Consider the following 25,473-nt stretch of genomic DNA (forward strand, 5'->3'; position numbering starts at 1 on the left):
AATGCCCGCTCAATCTGCAATAAGCTTCACATGATTCACCTTTTTCTCTCTCGCAATCTTGCCTTCCTTGGCCTCACAGAAACATGGCTAACACCCTCTGACACCGCCTCCCCTGCTGCGCTGTGTTACGAAGGCCTCCACTTCACCCACACCCCTCGACCCGGCAACAAACATGGTGGAGTAGTGGGTCTTCTCCTTTCTTCTAGCTGCTCCTTTAACCCAATCCCACCTCTACCCTCCCTTATCTTCCCCTCTTTTGAAGTCCACTCTGTCCGCATCTACTCTCCCTCCAATCTCCAAGTGGCTGTCATATACCGACCTCCAGGCCCAGCCACTGCCTTTATTGACCAATTCTCCACCTGGCTTATTCACTTTCTCTCTGCTGACATTCCCACTATCATCATGGGTGACTTCAACATCCCCATTGATACTCTTCAGTCAACAGCCTCCAAACTTCTGTCCCTTACCTCATCCTTTGGACTTACTCAGTGGTCCTCCGCAGCCACCCACACAGACGGACATACATTAGACCTGATATTCACCCGTCTCTGCTCTCTATCTAACTTCACCACCTCCCCTCTCCCTCTATCCGACCACCACCTGCTCACCTTCTCATCCTTGTCCTCCTCACCGGTCATCCATGTCCAGCAAAATGCGCACCCCCGCAGAAACCTTGCACACCTAGACACCCACACACTCTGACTCTATCCTACCACTGGCATCCATATCCTCACTCCACGACACAGACACTGCCACTGCTTTCTACAATGCCACTCTTGCATCAGCTATTGACACAGTTGCCCCTCTCGTCCATGGCAGAGTGCAACGTATCAATAGACAACTTTAGCACAATAACACCACTAAAAAGCTCCGGCAAGTGTCAAGGGTTGTGGAACGGCGTTGGAAAAAAAACACGCAAGACGACTTCACTGCATTCAAACAGGCAATACTCGCTTTTAAATCTGCTCTCTCCTCTGCTAAACAGGCCTACTTCACAACCCTCGTATCTTCCCTATCCTACAACCCCAGTGATTCAAAACCTTCAACTCCCTCCTCTGCCCCCCACTGCCCCCTCCAACCTCCCTCATCTCTGCTGAGGACTTTGCCACACACTTTAAAAATAAGATCGACCAAACAAGGCAAGTCTTCATTGTTCAACCACCACAACCCATTTGTATACCAGACAGATACCCAAACCCCATAACCTCCCTATCCAACATCACCGAAGGGGGGCTTATTTGTCTCCTCTCCAAATTGCACCTCACCACCTGTGCGCTCGACCCCATTCCATCCCTCCTCCCATCCCGTCCACTCTGAACTTTCCTCCCACTTCTCATCTAACTTGCTCTTTGACAATCTACAATCTGGTTTCCGCCCCCACCACTCAACTGAGACAACCCTGACCAAAATCACTAACGACCTACTTACCGCCAAAGCTAATGGACAATACTCTGTACTCCTCCTTCCAGACCTGTCCTCTGCTTTCGACACAATTGACCACTGCCTCCTACTACAGATCCTCTCCTCCTTTGGCATCAAAGACCTCACCCTATCCTGAATCTCCTCGTACCTTGCCAACCGCACATTCAGCGTCTCCCACTCCCACACTACCTCCTCATCCCATCCTCTCTCTGTTGGAGTCCCCCAAGGCTCTGTTCTAGGACCCCTACTCTTCTCAATCTATACACTTGGCTTGGGACAACTCAAAGTCCCATGGATTCCAGTACCACCTCTATGCTGATGACACTCAGATCTACCCCTCTGGCCCAGACGTCACCGCTCTGCTGTCCAGAATCCCAGAGTGCCTATCAGCCATATCCTCCTTCTTCTCCTCTCGCTTCCTCAAACTCAATGTGGACAAATCTGAACTCATCATCTTTCCTCCATCCCATAGATCTTCCTTACCTGACCTAGCTATCGCAATCAATGATATCATGCTTTCCCCTGTACCGGAAGTCCGCTGCCTCGGAGTAACCTTCGACTCTACCCTGTCCTTCAAACCGCACATCCAAGCTCTTGGCACCTCCTGTCGCCTCCAGCTCAAAAACATCTCCAGAATCTGTTCTTTCCTCAACCGTCAATCTGCTAAAATACTTGTGCATGCCCTCATCATCTCCCGCCTTGACTACTGCAACATCCTTTTCTGCGGCCTCCCTGCTAACACCCTTGCACCTCTCCAGTCCATCCTTAACTCTGCTGCCCGACTAATTAATCTCTCTCCTCGCTACTCATCTGCTTCCCCCCTCTGCAAATCTCTTCACTGGCTCCCATTCCCTCAGCGTATCCAGTTCAAATTACTAATACTGACCTACAAAGCCATCCATAACGTGTTTCCTCCATATATCTCTGAACTAATCTCCCGATATCTTCCCTCACGTAATCTCTGGTCCTCCCAAGACCTCCTTCTCTCCTCCACACTTATTCGCTCCTCATCCAATCGCCTCCAAGACTTCTCACGAATAATCCCCCATCCTCTGGAATTCTTTGCCCCAACACATCCGACTATCAACCACATTCGGATCCTTCAGACGGAACCTGAAAACCCATCTCTTCAGGAAAGCCTACAGCCTGCACTGACCCCGCTGCCTCCTCATCACTACTGAAGCTACCGCCTCACCAGCGCCGGAGCTGCAGCAACCCTCAACCTATTGTCTCCTTCCCCATAATTCTGTAGAATGTAAGCCCGCAAGGGCAGGGTCCTTGCCCCTCTGTATCAGTCTGTCATTGTTAGTTTGTTTACTGTAAGTGATATCTGTAACTTGTATGTAACCCCTTTTCATGTACAGCACCATGGAATCAATGGTGCTATATAAATAAATAATAATAAAATAGCATATGGACAGAGGGTTATACATTTATATAGCATATGGACAGAAGGATATACATTTACATAGTGTACGGACAGGGGTCATCATTGCTAATAGTGTCTTTACTACTATAAAAATCCCCCTTGAGCACTACTGTCCCATATATTCATAGTATTACCATATTTTCTGGTTGTCTGGTAATGGTTATTCCGGTTTCCATCTGTTGTAGAAAAAGAAGAATGAAACGGAGACAGAAGTGGAAGGAGAAGACTCAGCAATGACTGACATGCCTCAGAGTGAGGAGATAACAGACATTGTGGAGATGAAAGAAGATGGAGAATGAGCAGCACATTGGCTTGATTAGTACGGCTGCTCAGTGTCTCTGGTCTTCAGTTTATATTTCCTTTATATGGACCTTGGATTCAGAAGGCTCCGGTGTTTAGCATACTGGGTATGCTTCCTATAGTCGGGGCCTGACAGGGGCTCACCGCTTTATGGATCCCATGCATTATATCTTCCCCAACATTGACTACACTGAGCTTCATTGGACAGTTCCCATTTGTCAACCAAAGCATTACTGTCTGTTTTTGCAGGTAACAAAGCTGCCGTCCCTGGTACTTTCTTCTTTTAACGCCTGTTGTTTTCTAAATACTTAAAATTCAATTCTGTGTTTGTGTTTTGGTTACATTTTGTAAACCAATTTTTCAGCTCAAAAGGGATTTATTTTTCGAAACCAGATCCAAAAGCACACCTAACATGGCAACGATTTACGGCACAAACCAGGAGACCGTGCTTTTATACCACACGTCAATTACGAAGGGTCCACAATATCTTTGTACTGGAGTTACATTCAACTTTTTAAGAATAAGTTTGATTTTTTTTTTCGTTTGCTTGTACTTAGTGTAATTTCTCGGATAACAACATTCACAATTTAAATATGTAAAAACGTTGAGTTGTTTGGAAGCATTTTGCTTCAACTTAGTGAGTATTATATTTGTTTTATGTATTCTCCATTTTTAGCTTCAATAGTTTCAAAATTTTGCTGGTGGCATCAGCCATACCTACACTTCACAGACCATTAACCTAAACGAAATGTTGGTAAGACAATTCGCCAACTGTTTTGTTTTGACACCCCCATAAACATGACTGTTACCAAACCAAGGTGGTAAAGGGAAGTGTATAGTGATGAGCGAGTATACTCGTTACTCTGGTTTCCAAGAGCATGCTCGGGTGCTCTCCAAGTATTTGGATGTGCTAGGGGATTTAGTTTCTGTCTACGTAGCTGCATGATTTGCGGCTGCTAGACAGCCTGAATACGTGTGGGAATTCCCTAACAAACAGTCAACCCCCACATGTATTCAGCCTGTCTAGCAGTCGCAAATCATCTAGCTGTGGTGATGAAAACAATCTCTGAGCATGCCAAAATACTCGGAGACCACCCGAGCGTGCTCGGGGAAACCCGAGTAACGAGTATACTCGCTCATCACTCGAAATGTATACTGAAAGCAATGGGAACATAAGTATGCAAATCAGATGCTTCCAAGAGGAAGAAAGCTGGCCCTCTAATGCCACTTATTAGCAAAAAAGAAAAAAAAATCATCACGTTGCAGAGATTTTCCACACAAACTGACCTGCTGTGTGGCTGTAAAAATCTGCAGAATGTCAATTCTTCGTATGGATCTTTTATTGCAGTCTTTACAATTTCAACGTATAGAATAACATTTCTAACAAAATGCATATGTTACAAGTGCATGATATCCAGTTTGGAGGGAACCGATCAGCAGGATTACGCTGAGTAACCTACAGACAGTGTCAAAGCGCCATTACACTGAATGAAATGATACCTGGGGTGATGAAATCCGTCTTGTGGTTGTTAACTCATTAACTCAAAACTGAAAATACAGATTAAACAACAACCACAAGACGGATTTCATCACCCCAGGTATTATTTTAATCAGTATAATGGCGCCAACTTGACAGTGTCTGTTATTTACTGAGCACAATCCTGCTGACAGGTTCACTTTGAACAGTAACTAAACTATATAAAAATGTATTTAGTAATTTTGTGCAACATAGAAAGCTATGAAACTCTGCAAATCACTTTACTAGTAACTGTACTGTGCTTTTCCACAATCACTTGCTTCCCCTTAGTTGCATTGAATCAGAATTTACCCATTTGGAGCACTGGCAGTGAAAGGGTCATCATCTGTCTCTTTCTTAGTGTTGTGCTTATCAGGAAAATCTGCTACAGCGGCTTATCCCTAGAGTTAGGGCGCAGTCAGACGGCCGTATTACGGGAGGATCGCATCGCTATCCTTGGGCTGGCCATTGGCTTTCATGACCTTAGCGTGACAGCTGCATGGAAATACATACTGTCATGCTCACGACAGGAGAGCAGACGGCCAGTCCGAGGATTGTTTTGTGCCCTCAGTGACACAGATGCTGAGCTGACTCTCACTGCCATCTGTACTCCAAATGAGTATGTCCTAAAATAAATGCAGCTGAAGGCCGGCACATAGACTGTAGAAAAGAAGAGCTTGGATGCCATAGTATATATTGTTATAGTAATGAAGGTACACCCTCTAATAAAGTGACTTGTATGGTTTCATATTTTTTCCATGCTGGACACAATTATTAAAAAAAAAAAAAAAAAATTGTTACTCTTTAAAGTTTTTCCTTGAGAACATTTGCATAGGAAGAATAATAGGCCAGGTAGTGATCCCTGAGAAAACCGATATGCAAAGTAGCCTCTTCCAAGACAGACATGGTAATTATGTGAGGGTGTTTCATGGCTATCTTGGGAATCAGGCAGGTTTTAACAAACTTTTTCAATCACTATTTTTTCCTGAACATCGTCATCTGATCCTGCCAGTAATCTCACACATAGTTCATGCTGTATTATTGGTCCATCATCATTTCATGATAATTAAAGGTAACCTGTCATGTCATTTTTAGCATCTACCCTGTACCCAGTGCGTTGTGCATCACTAGCACTTTTTTTTCCATTAGACTGTCTAATCATATGCGAAAAAGCACTTTGTATAGTTAGATCGTACCTGCTCACTTAGTCACAGGGGTGTGCTTCGTTTCCTGCCGCCCACGCAATTTGAAGGATGTTCCCAGGTTGCGCTGATGTCACTCAAATCCACTTTGAAATCCCACGCTTGCACAGTATTGATCGGGGAGCCACGCAGGCGCCAAGAGGAGAGGCTCCTCGCACGTGAGCACTGAAGCTCTGTGTAGTACCCAGCTTCACTAACGGTGTGCGCACACGCCGCCAGTCAGTGTGCGGATCAACACTGCGCAAGCACGGCTCCACGATACACACTTGCGCAAGCGCAGGATTTCAGAGCGGATTTGAGTCAGCGCAATCCCTAAGACATAACTCAAATTGCTATAACTCTGACTGAGCAAAATGAAGCATACCCCTATGCAAAATTGAGCCTAACTTTATAAATTGCTTTTTGCACATCAATACGCCATTCTTAATGAAAAAAGTGTTAGCGATGCACATCGCATCACTAACAATGCACTGGGTACAGTTTACATGCTAAAAATGACATGTCAGGTTCCCTTTAATAAAAGTATTTACAGATGTGCTTCATGTGTGTCCAAATCATCATTTTCGTTTTAGTCACTTTTTTTGTCTTGTGGTATTTGATGACTTCGGTAATACTAATTTCTTAAAAATGGCGCATTTGGTTCATGAATTTTGTGCAAAATCAAAACTGATTTATTTTACTCTTTAACCTTTTTTGCAATTTCTTAGTGCAATATTCTGCATGTTCCGCTAAATCTTAAAAAATGTGCTAAAAAAAATTTCAGGCATACATAAAATCACTTCAAGGATGAATCAACTGAAAATATCTGAAAACCCTGCCCACATTGACAAATATGAAAAAAATAAACTAAAAACGCAAAAAATACTTTAAAAAAAGGCACAAATAAAAAGAATAAGACATTGAAAAAAAAAGTGAAAAACACTAAACTAGACAAAAAAAGAATGCCCTAATAAACTAACACAAAGCTTAGTTAAGTCATGTTGGCCTTAGGTGTGACTAATAGTGCAGACATTGTCTATTATTGTAGCCCATGGTCAGAAAGCAGATGCCAGTTTCATTGGAAGAGGAGGTCACCCTATTGTTTGCAGTGGCAGAATTTTGTGCTGACTAGAGGTCCATATGTAATATGCGTAGAAACCTGGATAGTACAGTTGTTCCACAAAATTCTATCATGAAATGGTCAATGTAAAACACATGATGCGCTCGATTCCTTGTTGTGCCCACCAGTCTCAATGATTGGGACGGCTGGAGTGAGGCGAGTCTATTTCATTAAGAGGCGTATATGCGCCTCCAGCAGAGATGTTACTCCAGTCAAGGACTGGAGTACCTTTCTGGTAAATATTTACGCCACTAAGTTTGCCATGCCCCTTCCCACCCACCCTTTCCATTTTGGCAAATACTGGTGTAAAAACGCCCAAAGTCGCAACATTTTGAAGGCATTTTACACCATGAAACACTTACAAATTGGGCCAAAAAGTTTTACATTTTTTTTTCTTGAGAAAACGGAAGTTTCTCCAAATGCTGCAGCTTTTAAAGCATTCACAGTAAGACATGGATGTACATTTTCTGGGCAGCGATTTTATTCTCCAATTGTTTGCATCATCCAGACCCTTTTTTTTTTTTCGGACACTAAAACTCCATACTGCATGTCTATTTGTTGCTCGTGTCTGGATACAGACACCGTTTTCATACAGTAGTTATGTGGTGAAAAGGTCACTGTAGTTAGGGAAGGTTGTACATATTTCTCATAGTACGGCAATACATAGATTTCTTTTATTGCTTTGCTCCTCACAACCCTCTGAACTTGGCCAGAAGAGTGTGGTATAAAAACACGTAGGGCACCAGTGGAAAAACTGCTGTCGATACCGACCAACCAATCAGAGCACTCTTTACATTTTGTCGCCACAATTTTTAAAATACAAGTGGAACTCTGATTGGCTGCTCTGGGTGATGTTGCGATACGAGGCCTGTACTTCATACAGCCCCTCCATGTATCTTGGCTCTACTTCTTGTATGTTGATGTTAGATGTGATCTGTATAAAATCAGTATTTCCAATTGAGCCTCGTGCCCTCCGGCTGTATAAAACTGAATATCTTTCTGGACACAGAAGACAAAATGGAATATTTTTTTTAATGATAGTTTTTTTTCTCTGGGTACTTGACTAGAAATATAATCAGCAGTATTTTTGAATATTTGTGAATATATTTAAAATGTGTGTGGGGTTATGGCTGGAAAACAAATTGATATTTAAAACAGTAAAAAAAAAAAAGGAAAAAAAATGGAGAATGACATGGATTTGGATGTGTTGTGCAAACACATTTACCAAATGGCAGGTGCGAATACGACCGGGAGAGTGAGATTCATTTTGTGTAGAAATTAAAGGGAATACAATAAAACATTTAAACTGAAAAAATAGTGGCGTCCTTTATTTCAGAATCATTTCTAGTACAAAAACTGCATCACGTTATGTCTGACACTCTCTCCATGTAGCAAGTCTGCAAATGGCGATCGTACGCTGCGCATGATAACGCAGGACGCGATTCTAAGCTCTGAGATATCGCGCACCACTCTCCTGGCGGCTTCAGTAGCATACGGGCTGTTTGCGGGAATCTGCCATTAGATGCACGCTGCCCGCACCACAGGCTGCATGAATCGGTGCCCTGCGCTTGTAGGGCTGGTTGGGGACTATAGGGAGAGACCCGACTAGTTCAGGGCAGCAATCTAATGACGCATTCTCTTTTCAGTTGCTTAAAATACAATTTATACCGTCCCATACCTATGAGTATGTGCACGCTTGCGGGTCAGATTGGTCTTGATTTTGGACCCCAATGCTCGGACTGGCCGCGGCTCTCCCAACCAGAGCGTGACAGATTTATAAATTGATACGAGGCCAGTCTGTGCATTAGCGGTCCATCCGTGGACTGATTTTCACGGACATCTGCAAGAGGCCCTAGCCTTTTTTCCGAATTTTGAAAATTTCCAGTCCAAAAACACCTAAGGAAAAAAAAAAAAAACCTTAGTAGTCCAAGTAGTATACAACCCCTTTAAATAATGTGCGATGATGTAAGAGCAGAAAATAGACCAAAAAGTAATACACAGCAGGTCCTATTTAAGTGATTTCTTGATTGAGAACAGGTGTGGCAGTAATCAGGCCTGGATGTGTCAAGGGAATTTGAGCTTCCCAAAGATGGGATAAACCACAGTTAACTGATTGGACAAGTTATTACTGTCCATAAATTATTAGATTTCGGGGGCAATCACTTTTTCACACGGGGAGGTGTCGTTTTGGATTTCTTTTTCCCGTATTAATAAAGACCTTCATTTAAAAACTGCATTTTGTTGTTACTTGTGTTATCTTAGTCTAATATTTACAACATCTGTTTGTTGATCTGAAACATTTAAGTGAGACAAACATGCAAAACAATAGGAGATCAGGAAAGGGCAAACACTTTCGCACAGCTGCAACTGCAATTAATCGCTTCCTATCAACAAGCTTCTTATATCTCTCAAATGAAATTTTGGACCACTCTTCTTTTGCAAACTGCTCCAGGACTCTCATATTTGAAGGGTGACTTCTACCAATGTCAACAGATCATTTGCCCTGACACTGATGCACCCTGAGCCTACAGGACAGCTTGAATTTCTTTCAACATGATTGGGGCTGCTTATCCACCATCTGGACTATCCTGCGTTGCAACGTTTCATCAATTTTTCTTTGACGTCCGCATCCAGCGAGATTAACTACAGTGCCATGGGTTGTAAACTTCTTGATTGTTGTTTCCCGTGGACAAAGGATCTCTAGAAATGGATTTGTAACCGTGACATTGTTGATATTTTTCAACAATTTTTGGTTCTTCATGCTTAGTGTGGCACACACATACACAAAATGCAAAGATTGAGTCAACTTCGTCCCTTTTTATCTGGTTTCAGGTATGATTTTCATATTGCCCCCACTTGTTACTTGCCACAGGTTAGTTTGAAAGGGCATCACATGCTTGAAAGATTTTTTTTTACCAACAATTTTGTCTGACGCATTTTTGGGGTTGTGTGTCCAATTTGCCTTTTTCCCCCCTCTGTTTTTGTGTTATTCCAATACACACAAAGGAAATAAACGTGTATAATAAAGCATGTGTAATTGCAATAGTTTGGGGGGAAAAATACTTCATTTTCTGGAACAATGTCAAGGGTGCCAACATTTTCAGCCATGACTGTTTTATTTCAATATCTGCATAGTAATAAATGATCTTTGTGAAGAAAATCAAGAACACAAACAGCAGGTAAGACATACTGTGAATCTGAAGCTTGTCTAGAAGCCATTGCAGATTTCAGTGAATGTAGTGTATTCTGAAACAAAAGCACATTACAATGTCAATTACTTGGGATTTTAATAAAGTCTAAATAATGTAGACCATAAGTAAGTGTATTGTTTTCTGGCGCAGGAAAGTTTATGGTTATGCCTGACCGGTGGATATGACATAACCACTCTGTTATATAATGCACTATGTCAGTGTATATGTGGTCTCTTTTACAGTCAGCACCACCTCTAACAGCAGTAATCAATATCTGACAGTGACAGTTAAGGCATGAACTCTAAGGGTCGTTGTTTCGGAGGGTCAATCGTCCCTCTCTCACCTCAGTACGATCATGGCATGTTCTTAATTTACTACGGCATAAAGAGACTTGCTAAAAGTTTAAGATTTAATAAAAATAATTTATTCTGCTCTGCACAATATAGTACAATCTGTTGTTCAGTTCAACATGAAAAATTTGGTGAAAGCTCTTCTTTAAACACATGAAAAGAAAAAACTCCCCAAAAAAATGCAATTAAAAAAAAAATCATCAAAACAAATGGACTCAAAAATGATACCAATAAAAAGGTCAGCTCGCAACAAAATAAGGCTGCCACAGCTTCATCAATGGATAAATGAAAAAATGTTATGGCTCTCTTTTTTTTTTTTTTCTTTTATAAATTTCAGGATTAAAGGAAAAAAAAAAAAAAAAACATCTACAAGTTTGTTACAAGTTTTCATAAGCATGCTTACTAGAGAAGCATATTGCCAGGTCATTTTTACCACACAATGAATGTGGTGAAAAGAAAACCCCCAAATAATAGTGGAAGTACATTGTTTGAGAAAAGGAATTATGTTATTAAAACTATAACATCCTTGTACAGCTGAGTTGATGGAAAAATATAAGTGATGATGACTTGTTAGAGGTGGGTGCAAAAATTGCTCAAACATGAAGCAGTTAATCAGATTTGGGAGTAATTTGTATAAGTGCTTTTGAGAATTAAGATATATCATCGCCTGGGACACACCCTTAGAGAGCGGTGCTCAGATCAGCGTTACCAGACGGCGCACCGTCACAGACTATATATATATATATATATATATATATATATATATATATATATATATATATATATATATATATATATATTCAATGGGATTGATACCTGGCTTGTTTGTTGTAAAGTCACAATTAATAAGCCATTCCCAAAGAAAACCATTAATGCATCTTGCTACAGAGCAAATGGTATCACCAAGCCTAAATTTTTTACTAATGGAGAAAACTGTCCAAAATTTCCATGTACATCGATGCAGTTACTGCTGAGGTAATGATCACCATATCCTCTGGTCCTACACCTGACAACCCTCATTTATTATATAGAGCTGCTTAACAAAGAAGTCATTTGTAGGATACATTAGCGGAAGGATTTTTTATTTTATTTTTATTGGGTGTATTATTGCTAAAAACATTGAGCTCTGGGGTCTACAAAACTGAACTTCTATCACCAGAAGGGTCATTGGATCAGTGCGTGTAGAACGTGTGGGTTGAAACGGGCCTCATTCAGGCTGGGTGCTAAGGTCTAAAAGTTAGACTAAAGATTACACATCCACATCTTTGTTGTGATGCAAAACAGATCAATAAATCATGTACTTTTAAGAATGTGAACTTTATTTCACAGACACGTGGTGCAGCTTCCATGGTTGGCCCACTAGGACTCATCGATGAAAACAAGCACAGACTGCTGCTCAAAGCAACAAATTTCCAGGTTGAATTTTACAGAACAGGTTACAAAAGGAACAAGCTGACTTGATTGATTGCTATTAAATTGGTACTCTGGCCGAGATAAAAAATGTATTTACCGTAAATCCACATTCCATGGAAAACTCTAAAGGCTCATATCCCTCATCTGGTTCTTAAGTACTACTTCAAGTAATGTTATGACTACTCACTGTGACCTCACGTCACTGATGCTGCTCCCAAGTGCTCCTCCCTTCTGGGATGCGCCATCAGATATCGGTAAGCATCACTTGCTTCTTGCTCCTGGCAAAGCCTTCCCTCCACCCACACTGATCAGGGGGTGTGAGACTTGCTACATGCCCCTTATGCAAGTCATTCTCTTGACCAAGCCTCATCTCTGGCTGTGTACCCCTTTTGGTTTAAAACATTTTCATTCACCCTGCTGTCTTATTCTGTACCGGTTCAAATATCCTATAAAAGCTGTGAAGGAGTTCAGGAAGAGTATGTGCATTGTTATGAATCACTAGATGGAGGCCCAATGCTATCACATCGGGAGGGTAGTAATGTCACGATGGGGGCAGGCTTTGCAGTGTTGAGAATCTCTCCCCCCCATGGGCTCACCCACCTATCCACTCTCTCTTTCCCCTTGTGCTGACTTCTCCCGTCTGTGCTCTCTTCTTTGACCTGTCTACCCCTTGTGCTATCCCCCTGGTCTGCCCTCTCCTTCCTGTGCAGTTCTCCCCTCATGTGCTTTCCCGTTTGAGCTGTCTCCCCCCTGTGCTCAGTGTCTCACCCCTGTGAGCTTTTTCTCTTCCTATCTGCTGTCTTCTACTCTCGTCATCTCTTCTTTGACCTGTGTACCCCATGTGCTCTCCCCCTTGTCTGCCCTCTCTCTCTCTACACCACTGTGCTGTCTTCTTCTCTCATGTGTTCTCTCGTTTGAGCTGTCTCCCCCATGTGTCCTCTTTCCTATGTGCACTCACCCCTCCACCTGTGTTAAAATGACAGCAAAGTAGGTAAAGGTATATCAGACCGCTGCCATCTTTGTGCAGACAGATAGCAGCGGTCACTTTAAAACTGCGCATACGCTCCTCCTGTACAAATATGGTGGCGGTCAGTGAATAATTCGGCTGATTCCAGCAAGTTTGCGACAGGGTTCCACTGGTGGTAGTACCGCGCAAGAAGCTGTACACAGTGTGAGTGTGGTGTGACAGTGCTCCGCTGGAGGGACCGCGCAAGAGGCTGGTACCACCAGCAGTTTCCATATTGAGACACCCATCACTTGGGTGTCACAATATGGAGAATGGTGAACTTCCGCCGCTTGGAATTCTGGGATCAGGACACATCTGGTTGGAAAAGGATGTGAAGACATTGCAAGGTAAGTATATAATAAGATTGTGTGCTTCCTGATCTACAGCTCTTAGAAGACTCCTCAACGTTGTCAAATTGCTTCCCCATCACTCCTCCATGCTCTTTAAAGTGGTAGGAAAGTGGGTAACCTGCACTGCTGGTTGTGTGCACATGGAAAAACCCAGTATAGGAGATATCCGTGCGGCTTATTTTCAACACGTTTCGACGTTATCAAACTTCTTCTGGAGAAGCACAAACCACTTCTGAAGAAGATTGAGAACTTCGACACGTGTCGAGAATTTAACTGTACTGACATCTCTAATTGCATATTGGATTTTTTCGTGGACACACAACTAGCTGGGCAGGTCACCCACATTTCCTACCACTTCATTATCACACTAGAACCGCCAACCTGTGGAGCTGCTGCAGCTGGGAAACCTTTATTGTAATACCTTACTAGTGTTCTCACAACCCTGCTAGGTGAGCAGTATCGCTGTACCTTATACATTTTATATTGGATAAAACCCTACTGTGCTTGATTTGTCCCCACTAGTGATGAGCGAATATACTAGTTACTTGAGATTTCCCGAGCACGCTCGGGGGTCCTCCGAGTATTTTTTAGTGCTCGTTTGTTTTCTTCGCCGCAGCTGAATGATTTACAGCTACTGGCCAGCTTGATTACATGTGGGGATTCCCCACATGTACTTAGCTTGGCTAACAGATGTAAATCATTCAGCTGAGGCGATGAAAACTAAATCTCCGAGCACTAGCAAAATACTCGGAGGACACCTGAACGTGCTCGGGAAATCTCAAGTAATGAGTATATTCGCTCATCACTAGTCCCCACAGCTAATCCCCCATGCTCTTTGACAGGTCACAATCTGTGAAGGAGTGTGAAGGTAGGGCAGGGAAAGCAGAGCAAGGAATGAGACATCATATAAGAGCTGTAAATACAGTCATTCCATGCTCCTTCACAGCTTTTATGGGACGTATGGGCCATGACAGATAAGACAATAGGGACAGTGAGGGGGATCATCAGAAAGCCAGGAGGCTTGGTCAGGGAAGGACTTGAAAACCATGCCCCCTGATCGGAGACTGGGGAGAGGGGGCTTTGTCAGAAAAGTGGCTTGCATATAGAGAAATAAATTCGCCACGTTCCCTGATCTGGGATGTAGCATCCCAGAATGTCGAGGGAGCGCTCAGCATCAGTGCTGTGATGTAAGGTCACAGAGCAGTCGTAAAGTCACAAGAAGTGGAACTCAAGAACAGCAAGAGGAATGTAAGCTTTTATAGCTTTTGATAGTTGTATTTAAATCCACACACTAGCTGACTTAAAGGGGAACTCTGATGAGATGATAAAGTAGGCTGGTTTACATGTAAAAAACAACACAAAAAAACCCACATCCATCTTCAGGTCAGTGTCACTAAGGCAGTTCTATTACGGTACTTTATTTACTTTCAGTCTAGTTGGCATATTATTATTATTACACAGTTACTTTCTCCTAGGAGGGCTGCAGCTTCTGCTGTAAAGGCCTCCCTGCATGTGACTGACCACATGAAATATGGTAACAGACTTTCTGCTGTATCATTAAATAGGAATATAAAAATAATTGTTTAGTATTTCACTTTAGGACATTACTTTTGTTACATATTGCTGCCGTTTACGCTCTGCGCTACACAATTTGTTAAAATCGTATTCACTTCTATTTTGCTACTTTTAACCAGGTCATACCATGCACGCAACACACTGTCCAAGGCAAGCCAATTTTTAGAAAGCAAGCTTCATTTTACATTTAATAGTCCTTTATAACAATAATTAAAAAAAAAAAAAAGCACCGTATTCACTCTACACATAGGACACTCACAATGCTTGCTCTAGCTTCAGATCTCTCCGCTAAACATGAAAAGCCTCCGGGATGCAAAGCATGCACCCACGACCTTGTAACAACCTCCACCAGTGTTATTCTGTTACGCATTTGGGTTTCTGAGAAGGAAGTGCGAGCACCTCGGGTTTATAATGTCCGGCTGTTACTAAGAACAGAGAAAAATGTCTGCAATGTTCCCACATATGGGATAGCATGAGCTATGGAGCTAAAGTACAAATATTAATCCCGGCAGTATTAATGTTCATACACTGGTCTCTTCACATACTCTTACGGGAACATTGTAATGTCGATCATCCTCCGTTATGAGCGTTACCACTGGCCAACCAGCCTGGTCATTAGGATAGTGAGTAATAAATTCATCTGTTCCGTATTTGTACAGTCTATACACTTTGATGGTATGTTGCAACGCATATCCTAGAAGAAACATTTCAACCTAAGGGGAAAAAAAAAAAAATATTGGATCAAAGGGTTGTTAGAATCATGTGGAATCACATACAGTGGCATGATTCACATCTCAACTGGTGCTGGCAGAAGAGAAAGAGACGGAAGGAAGGAAGGAAGGAAGGAAGGAAGGAAGGAAGGAAGAGGATTAAGAGACGGAAGAAAGGAAGGAAGAGGATTAAGAGACGGAAGAAAGGAAGGAAGAGGATTAAGAGACGGAAGAAAGGAAGGAAGAGGATTAAGAGACGGAAGAAAGGAAGGAAGAGGATTAAGAGACGGAAGAAAGGAAGGGGATTAAGAGACGGAAGGAAGGAAGGAAGGGGATTAAGAGACGGAAGGAAGGAAGGAAGGGGATTAAGAGACGGAAGGAAGGGGATTAAGAGACGGAAGGAAGGAAGGGGATTAAGAGAAGGAAGGAAGGGGATTAAGAGACGGAAGGAAGGAAGGAAGAGACGAAAGGAAGGAAGAGGCCGAAGGAAGGAAGATGATTAAGAGACCGAAGGAAGGGGATTAAGAGACGGAAGGAAGGAAGGGGATTAAGAGACGGAAGGAAGAGACGGAAGGAAGAGGCCGAAGGAAGGAAGAGGATTAAGAGACGGAAGAAAGGAAGGAAGAGGCCGAAGGAAGGAAGAGGCAGAAGGAAGGAAGAGACGGAAGGAATGAAGAGAAGGAGGACTCCCTCTTCTCTCCTCACACTGGGATGTCAATAATGTATGGGTGTGCTCTTGGAAAGATTGCCAGCATTCTAGACCTAGACCGGGTACCAGCACACCCGCACTAAACATTAAACCATATTCATCAACATCAGCGGGTTTTTTGATCAGTGGACAAGGTGACATGTACATGCACAGTTTTTGGTAAAACACCATTTCAGATATTATACATGTTGCACTTCATACTCAGGAGTGCCAATAATGTTGACCACAAACGCATATGATATGCATCATTAACGAGTTACAGTTGGCAAAGTTAGTTCCCTTAAAGGGGTTTTCTGGTTTTAAAAGAAAGGTCTATATGCGACTGCAGACTGCCAAACCCTGACAGTATGTGGTTCACACACTGGCCAGATTGTCCTGTATTATGTGCCAGTTGGCAGTCACATTATTACAGTATATGTGTGATTTGCATACTTGCAGTCCTGTGCCAACTAGTCACATCCAGCTTCTCAAACTAGCAGAGAATTGAGTGAACCCAGATGGGAATAGTCATCGCATGACCACAAGTCTGTGAATAGAGTACATGCGGCCACGTAACAGCCAACTAGCAGCGGCAATACTGAGTGGCGTCAGTGTGTGCATGGCATATGGTCCCATGGAGTAACTGCAGACGTTTCTTCAGACCCACCAAAAGTAGGTTTTTCTTTTAAAACATTACATGCCTCCTTGATAACCGTACCTGCTCCAGTCCTCCAGAGTGCCCCACGTGATTTAAGTGATTCTTCAGAAACTCACAAGGATTGTTGGAGGTGTTCCGAGCAAATAACAGCCATGAGAACACAGGAACTTCTGTGCCATTTTCACTGGCATTAAATAAGTCAATAGCCGTTTTCAGCATCAGGAACTTCACTGCCTCATACAAGCAATACTCCTCTTCCTTCTGAAAGATCTCATCACAAGCAGCTTGCTTCTTGTCCGATACCTGGATCTCACTCAGTTCGGAACACTGGGTAAAAACAGAGGGCAAATAAATATAAAAAGTCAGAGCATTTATGGCATGGCTGGTGTTGTGGAATAACAGGTAAGTGGAGGGGGAAAACAATAAATAAAAATCACCAAAATTATTTCAAAAGATTTCATCTGGCTCTCCCAGACGGCCAAACAAGCGATTCTGGGTGCTGAGAGCAGGCACCAGACAAGTCTCATCTCCAGGAGAACAAAAGCATTGGCAGTCCGATATCGGCCATGTCAGATCCTGAAATCCCCAATACACATTAGAATGGTGGCTGAACCTGTCGATATCAGAGGGTCCGGCCGGCAGTCTATGGTGTATGGGGGCGCTGTGTTCTTCTTCCATTGAATGCAGAAATTCTGAACAGCAGGTATACTGGGAAGGAGTCATGTAATCTAAAGGAAGGCATTGATAAGCTATAGGACTTTACAAAGTGGATTCATTTTGCATGTGCTTTTGATTTTTGGAAAAACAGGTAACAGAAATTAGCGCTTCCAATGGTGATTGCATAGTGCCTGCATATATAATTATCAGGGGACAACGAAAGACCTCCATCATTCTGTGTGATCAGCAAATCTCAATTAAAAGGGAAATGTGTCAGCAGGATTTCACCCCCAAACTATGTGCAGAATTATTAGGCAATTTGCATATTAGACCTTGAATTTTATTATTGAACAACTACAGTGTTGTCGATCAATCCAAAAGGACAATAAATAGTGATGAGCAAATATACTCGTTACTCGAGATTTCCCCAGCACGCTCGGGGGTCCTCAGAGTATTTTTTAGTGCTCGGAGATTTAGTTTTTCTTGCTGCAGCTGAATGATTTACATCTGTTAGCCAGCATAAGTACATGTGGGGGTTCCCTAGCAACCAGGCAACCCCCACATGTCCTTAAGCTGGCTATCAGATGTAAATCATTCAGCTGCAGCAAGAAAAACTAAATCTCCGAGCACTAAAAAATACTCGGGACACCAAGCATGCTCGAGAAATCTCGAGTATATTCGCTCATCACTAATAATAAACCTAAAACCTGAATATTTAAGAAAGTAAAAGGTAGGTTTGGTCTTCCTTAGGAGAATCTCTGAATTATTTCGTAACCATTAGGCTATGTGCCCACGTGCAGAAAGTAAGCAGAATTTTCCTGATAAAATCCGGACTCCCTGCACAGGAAATCCGCTTGCGTTTTTATATCGTTTTTTTGTGTGCATTTCTCACATTTAAGAGAATTTTTAGCTTTTTTTTTTTTTACAATTGTCCCAATACAATTCTATTGCGGGAAAACCGTGGATTTTCCGCAAAATTGATGAACATGCTGTGGTTTTTTCCCGCAATGCTTTTCCGCTGCAGAAAAAAACGCAGCATGGGCACAAAAATTACGGAATGCATTAAAATCATGGGATGCTTAATATAAGCTTTGTTTTAGCTTTTCCGCAGCGGAAAACCGCCGCAAAAACGCTACAAATCCGGAACGTGGGCACATACTGTAGCCTTAGTGTGCAGAATATTATTCAACGGAATCCAAAGATAAGCTTTTCCATCTCATTAGTTTATTTTCATCTGGTAAAGTGAGAATAATAACCGAACAACTAAAAAAGGTACAAAAATACGTTTCTGACATTTGTCCACAAACTGCACCAAGTGACATGACACCAGCAGATGCGGCCTCGCAAAGTCAGTAACCGACGGGCCATGTAACGGTATTGCTTGAACCAACAACTTGCGCATATAAATAGTTTGCAACGAAATATGGAAATATGGTGGAAGAAAAACACAAAGAGTCGTTCTAACTGAGGTCTTGCTGAGCAGATCAACTCAGAGCTCAGTTATATTAATTTTTATCTTATATTTATTAGGTTAGAAAAAAACAAAACAAAGAAACAAAGTCTGGATTTCAGAGATGTGTAGTCCTTTGCTAATAGGAAATAAAAATTGGACTACAGAAGACAGACATTGAACAAAAAGGTCACCATAGATCAACTGCACTACTAATGCACAGACTGTAGCCGAACTACACCAATCTTCCATGCATCCCACCGCCTTGCCCAGCTGGTTATGTCCTGCCGGTGGCACATTCTGTTCTTACTACCTCTCCTATCTCCCCTGTCTGCAGCACAGAATGCCACCCATACAGTCCTCTTCTCTGCCTCTACAGATTGGTTAGATCCATTACATTACTCATCTAGTCTACAATAAGTCCCGGCGGCATGAAAACAACTGTGCTACACAGATATGTGCAAGATCATGAAAAATGGAAAAATCGTAAGTTTTCAGCCTGTAAATCCATTTCCATTAATTTCAAATACTTAATATGAAGCTCAAAATACCTGTTTGGGAGTTTATATGGGAAAAAAAGTGAAATTATCATCATTTGATGAAGCTTTAATCAATATACCTAGAATGTATCCATAATGAGGAGCTTTCATGCATTTACAGACTTTGGCGATAAATGAACGATGAATGTACCTTTTTCTGCAGCAACTCCAAGGACTCCTTCAGCCGAACCCATGTTTTTGTGCTTCCATACGAATGCCAGAATCTCCACAGTTTTATCCACTCATATTTTTTTACAAGTTTTTCAGGTAACTATCAATAAATTATAAAATAATGTTATTACTATAATCCAACTAAAGAAAATAAACTTAGAACTTCACAAAACATTAGTTCCCATGAGGAAGGACAAGTTCTACACAAGTTTTCCCATCATCATGGCGGGAGAGTTGCATGTACCTTGTCTGTTTTGGATAGTGATGGTGTGAAGGAATTACATTGGCTTCAGACGTCATAGCCCATATACCGCTGCAGCTAATCACTAGCCTCAGAGGTATACAGCAAGATACTGCTGAGGCCAGTGATTGACTGCACCAGTCATGGTGTGGTAAAATGACATGTACATGTTTTACTATATTGTATTTGAGGTTATAATACATGATTTTGTGGCCGTTTATTTAACTAGATGAACCCCTTTAATATTAAACTCTGCCCTATAGTAGAAAGCCCAGAGAATTAGGTGTCTATTAGGTAGCCACAACAGTATAATTAAAAAATAAAAATGGGACTATAGAAAAAAAGACTAAATAAATAAAGTGATATATGTGAATCACAGTTCCTTGGATATCTTTTTGTATCCCTTTCCTGTTTTATACAGTCCAACTACCTTTTCCTGTAGATCCGTTGACAATTTTTTTTGCTTTCCCCATGACTCACAATCCAGAAATGTCCGTGGCTGGATGAATGATGCAAGAGTCAGTCTGGATCCCAGAAACTCACTCAGCTTTTATGCACACACACTGATTACAAGCAAACATATCACAGGTGAGGATGCTACCTTTAGTAGCCATTCAAACCCATTTGTGTCAACTTCTGTGCATGTTATCAGGACAAAATCCCCAGGGTATGTGAATTATTGATCAAGGTCATTTGGATGTTTTGAGTTGTCATTATGATTTAAAAAGAGAAAACACAGTAGTTTGACAATAAATGGCTTCACCCAACCACTAACCATGAGTGAAGAAAACAATTTTGCTGTTATCATTTCTTGCCAGAAAAAAGGCCAAGAAAGCAAAAATTCTGCCTGGGAATGTAAACGTCTTTTGGTTAAAGTGTGGTCTCATTACTATGATATTGAGGACCCCTTAGGAACACAAGCCCCCCTATCCCACCACTGATCATGTCAACTAGAGCAATAAATAGTTATCAAACTGAGCAGCAAAGCTCCATCAACTGCTTAGTGGCCGTTCCCAGGTACTGCAATTCAGTTGCGATCTGACACTGATGACCTAAATAAGGCCTTCAATATCATAGTAGTGAAACCTCCATTAAACAATTGCTAGTCCAAGCTTGGTGACATTTAGTAAGAGCCAGAATAGCGCATGTTTCTTGGCATTCAATAGTGATACTGCCTCCTGGTGTGCTCTATAGGACATGTATTAGAAGGTCTCAGGATAATATTACTACATGAAGTGGCAACAATCCTGAGAAAACATGGCAATGATGGGATCGCTCTACAAACACACCAATGGCAGCTCCTATTGTGGAGTCAATGGCTTTAGGCGCATTCAAAAAAGGCACAAAACCTTAACTATTAACATGCCTACAGTATTTTACAGAATTCTCCATCCCCACCCACAAAATCCTCCCTTGTCTGTTATTAGCATAAAATGGCATTGTTCGGCAGCAAATTCTTGTTTAGTAACTAGTCACATAGGGAAAAAAATTGCCACATGTGAATTTTACTTTGAATAGATGTTCACTCTTCATAAAAAAGTTGGGGGGTTGTTTGGGAATGCTTTGTGTGTCCATATGTGGCCACCCAGTGATTGTTGTGGAACTTTCAGCATGTCAAGAATTTTGCAAGCATAATATTTAATGTACTGTATTTTGCGGACTATAAAATGCACCCCAAATTTTGGGAAGGAAAATAGGAAAAAAAAAGTTTTAATAAAATTTGGGTGCGTTTTATGGTCCTTTCCTGGTCCGCTTTTACAGTAGCTTACCAGGGGCGGCTGCGGTGGAGCGGGGTCTCAGGAGGCAGGCAGGAGAGAGGCGATGCTGGGGGCCGCAGTCTGGGAGGAGGGGGTTCAGCAGCGCAAGGCTGCAGCGGGCTCCAGGCTTTCAGAAAATATCGGTTGAGTCCTTGAAATTCCCATAGTTTTCACTGCGGCCGACTTCAGGAAAATGGCTGCCTCCGGCGGCGCATGGTTAGATTGAGACCTTGGGAGTAGAGATCTCAGTCTGCAAATGCGCCACCTCCGTCGGCCATTCCCTGAAGTCCACTGCATTGAAAACAATAGCAAGTCCGGGGGCTCCGACAACTTTTAGTGAAAGCCTGGAGCCCGCTGAAGCCTCGCATCGCCAAACACCCCTTTCTCCCAGCATCGCCCCACTCCTGCCACCAGCTTCCTGCAGCAGCGACCCCACTCCAGATCAAAAGTGGCAAGTATCTGCTCTTATTTTATTCCAGCTGCTCTCAAGTATGGCGGTTTTCGCTTCTTTTAAATCTTCCATATGGTTCCAGAGACATGCAATGTGCAATGCCGAATTAGCAAAGACCATAAAAATTAGCACTAAATAAAAAGGTCCATATCTTTGCAACCATATGGCAGATTAAAAATAAAAAAAATTATTATTAATAATAGAATAGTCAGGGGAGCAGTGGGAATAAAATAAGAGCAAAAACTGGCCCATTTCGCCCTGACTTGGCCACTGTGAGTCTGCCATTTCTGAAGTTAAAAACACAAGAATTAGCCATAATACACAATAATAATACACAATATACTGTACATAACCAATAAGCTGGCATGTGATCTATTGTAATAGCAATGCTCTTGGACATGTTCGCAGTGCATTCATTTTCTTTAAAAATAAAATCATACCCATGTGCAAACGTTTTAGTTTTAAGCTATTATTAATGAAGAATAGGTAACGAGACCTAGTCTAAAGTCACAAGTAAATCACTCAGCACGCTTAGGCTATGTGCACACGTCCGGAATTGCTGCGGAAATTTCCGCGGCAATTCTGCAACTGTGCTGCGGGTAAAACGCATGTGGAATTGGCATGCGTATTCCCACTAGTGTTTTACAAGCGTAATTAGCTTGCAGAATGCTAGCGTTTCCCAATTGATCTGTAGCATCGCTTGGAAAACTAATTGACAGGTTGGTCACACTTGTCAAACATAGTGTTTGACAAGTGTGACCAACTTTTTACTATTGATGCTGCTTATGCAGCATCAATAGTAAAAAGATCTAAATGTTAAAAATCATTTAAAAAATTAAAAATCGTGATATTCTCACCTTCCGGCGTCCCCGGCAGTCTTCCTGCTCCTCGCGACGCTCCTGTTCCCAGTAATGCCTCGCGGCAATGACTCCAGATTACGTAGCATCACGCGAGACCGCTACGTCATCACAGGTCATTGCCGCAAAGCATCACTGGGAACTGGAGCATCGCGAGGAGCGGGAAGACTGCCGGGGACGCCGGAAGGTGAGAATATCACAATTTTTTTATTTTCTTTTTTTTTTTTTTTTTTTTTTTTTTTACAGGCATATGGTTCCCAGGGCCTGGAGGAGAGTCTCCTCTCCTCCACCCTGGGTACCAACCGCACATGATCCGCTTACTTCCCGCATGGTGGGCATAGCCACATGCAGAAAGTAAGCGGATCAATGCATTCCTATGTGTGCGGAATCCCTGCGATTCCGCACAAAGAATGAACATGCTGCGTTTTTTTCCAGAATGCGATTCCGCCGTGGAAAAAAACGCAACATGTGCACAAAAATTGCGGATTGCATTCTAATAGGATGCTTAATGTATGCTTTTTTTTGTTTGTTTTTTTAAACACGAAAAATCCTGAACGTGTGCACACAGCCTTAAGTATAAACTTGAGTCTTTCTGTGTTATCATCTGCCCACATAATAACAATATAAAGATAAATAATAAAGATTCACTTTAAGGGGGTTCACTATGTTTGACATTTCCTACATGTGAGCAGGGTTGCTTACCAATGATCATAAAGTGTCCTCCCCCATTGGTCGACTGTGACCTTTGGGTAAAATTGGCAGTAAGTGCAGTAACTTCCATGCAGCGCCTCCACAGGAGAAAGCAAACATTACATAGTTCCTAATTAAATCAATGGGCTGCATGTGTAACACAGGACAGGTCACCCAAAATGAAGATCCTGACCAGATCACCCATTTGTTATATAACATACAAATTACCGTAAACTTTTTTTTTTTTTTTTTACACCAAAAAATAAAAAAGTAAAAGTTTGATAAACTTGAGCATTTTGTCTCCTTTAGAATTTGTAATCCTTCAGAAAAACTAGAATGTCCTGGAGCAGCAACCATTTCTTTTGTCCATTCATCCCAACAATTCTAAGCATTTAGCCCACATTATTATTCTTCTCTTTTTTTGGCCTTTGTTTAGTTCTGGATTTCAGATTCATTTCTATACTCATAAAATGCAGTCCCCTTGACATGGGTTGGCCAGTTCATTAAACCCATGTTTCTATATAATACCCACCTTGTCTACCTACAGTTGAAACCAGAAGTTTGGAATCTTTCCACAAGCTTCTCACAATAGTTGGTCAGAATTTGGGCCCATTCCAGCTGATAAAACTGGTGTAACTGATCCAGGTTTGTAGGCTGCCTTGCTCGCACCTGCCTTTTCAGCTTTGACCATAAATTTTCAATAAGATTGAGATCAAGGCTTTGTAATAGCGCTCCAAAACATTGACTATGTTATCCTTAACCCACTTTGTTACCATTTTGGCAGTATTCTTTGGGTCATTGTCCATTTGGAAGACCCAATTGTGCCCAAGCTTTAACTTCCTGGCTGATGTCTTGAGATGTTGCTTCAGTATTGCCACATAATCTTCTTTTCTCATGATGCCATCTATTTTGTGAAGTGCACCAGTCCCTCCTGCACAACCCCACAGCATGATGCTGCCACCCCCGTGTTTCACAGATGGGATGGTATTCTTAGGCTTCCAAGCTTCTCCCTTTTTCCCCTCAAATGTAACGATTGTTATTAGGCCCAAAAAGATAAATTTTAGTTTCATCAGACAGGACATGTCTCCAGAAATTAAGGTCTGTGTTCCTGTGTGCATTTGCAAACATTAATCTGGCTCTTTTATGTTTGTTTTGCAGTAATGGCTTCTTCCTGGCAGAGTGGCCTTTCAGTACATGTTTATACACCATCATCTTCACAAGATCTTTTGCTTTTGTCCTTGGTTGATATGCATATATCGGACAAAAGCATGTTCATCTGTATGACACAGAACCCATCTTCTTCCTGAGTGGTGTCATCGCTGGACATTCCCATCTTGTTTGTAGAGTTTTTGCTCATTTTAATTCTTGTAGGTTTTGCATGTTTTATGGCCAAAGTGAACATGCGTTTATGTGCTGCATTTGTACCAACTCAAACCAAGCTGAATTTTTGTGTTTTTTCTTTGTATTTTTACATTCTGTGCAACCTGGTATGTGGCCTCCCTCTCCTGAGCTGGGAATTACATTTAAAGGCTTCCCCAGACAGGTGTCCACTGGTTGGGACACTGTCCTTTTGTCTGCCCTTATTCACACACTGATGTTAACTCTGAGCCATGGTAAGGTTTTAAATATCACAGTGTAGGACCTTCCCGATCAGAGTCACCTTGTCGATGGTGAAATGACTTTTGTGTTATTTTGATCAAAAACAGTATTACTAAGAACTCTGTGTTATTTAAATGCACTTTTGCTTTTTT

General features: G+C 41.9%; 2 protein-coding genes across 4 annotated transcripts in view; one reads left to right on the forward strand and one right to left on the reverse strand.

The window, feature by feature from the left end:
- The window catches only part of ANKH (ANKH inorganic pyrophosphate transport regulator), a 180,069-nt gene extending 175,682 nt beyond the window's left edge, over positions 1 to 4,387 (forward strand). For both annotated transcript variants that reach the window (XM_077269709.1, XM_077269710.1), the window contains exon 12: positions 3,037 to 4,387. In XM_077269709.1, coding sequence (XP_077125824.1) covers positions 3,037 to 3,150 — 114 coding nt within the window. In that variant the 3' untranslated portion in view covers positions 3,151 to 4,387. The remainder of the gene's footprint in view (positions 1 to 3,036) is intronic.
- Positions 4,388 to 14,656: 10,269 nt separating this feature from the next.
- The window catches only part of OTULIN (OTU deubiquitinase with linear linkage specificity), a 54,617-nt gene continuing 43,800 nt past the window's right edge, over positions 14,657 to 25,473 (reverse strand). For both annotated transcript variants that reach the window (XM_077269708.1, XM_077269707.1), the window contains exons 8-10: positions 19,707 to 19,826; positions 16,970 to 17,236; positions 14,657 to 15,566 (exon numbers count right to left, since the gene is read on the reverse strand). In XM_077269708.1, the coding sequence (XP_077125823.1) occupies positions 15,375 to 15,566; positions 16,970 to 17,236; positions 19,707 to 19,826 (579 nt within the window). In that variant the 3' untranslated portion in view covers positions 14,657 to 15,374. The remainder of the gene's footprint in view (positions 15,567 to 16,969; positions 17,237 to 19,706; positions 19,827 to 25,473) is intronic.

The sequence above is a fragment of the Ranitomeya variabilis genome, chromosome 6 (genome assembly GCF_051348905.1).
Source record: "Ranitomeya variabilis isolate aRanVar5 chromosome 6, aRanVar5.hap1, whole genome shotgun sequence".
Lineage (NCBI taxonomy): Eukaryota > Metazoa > Chordata > Amphibia > Anura > Dendrobatidae > Ranitomeya > Ranitomeya variabilis.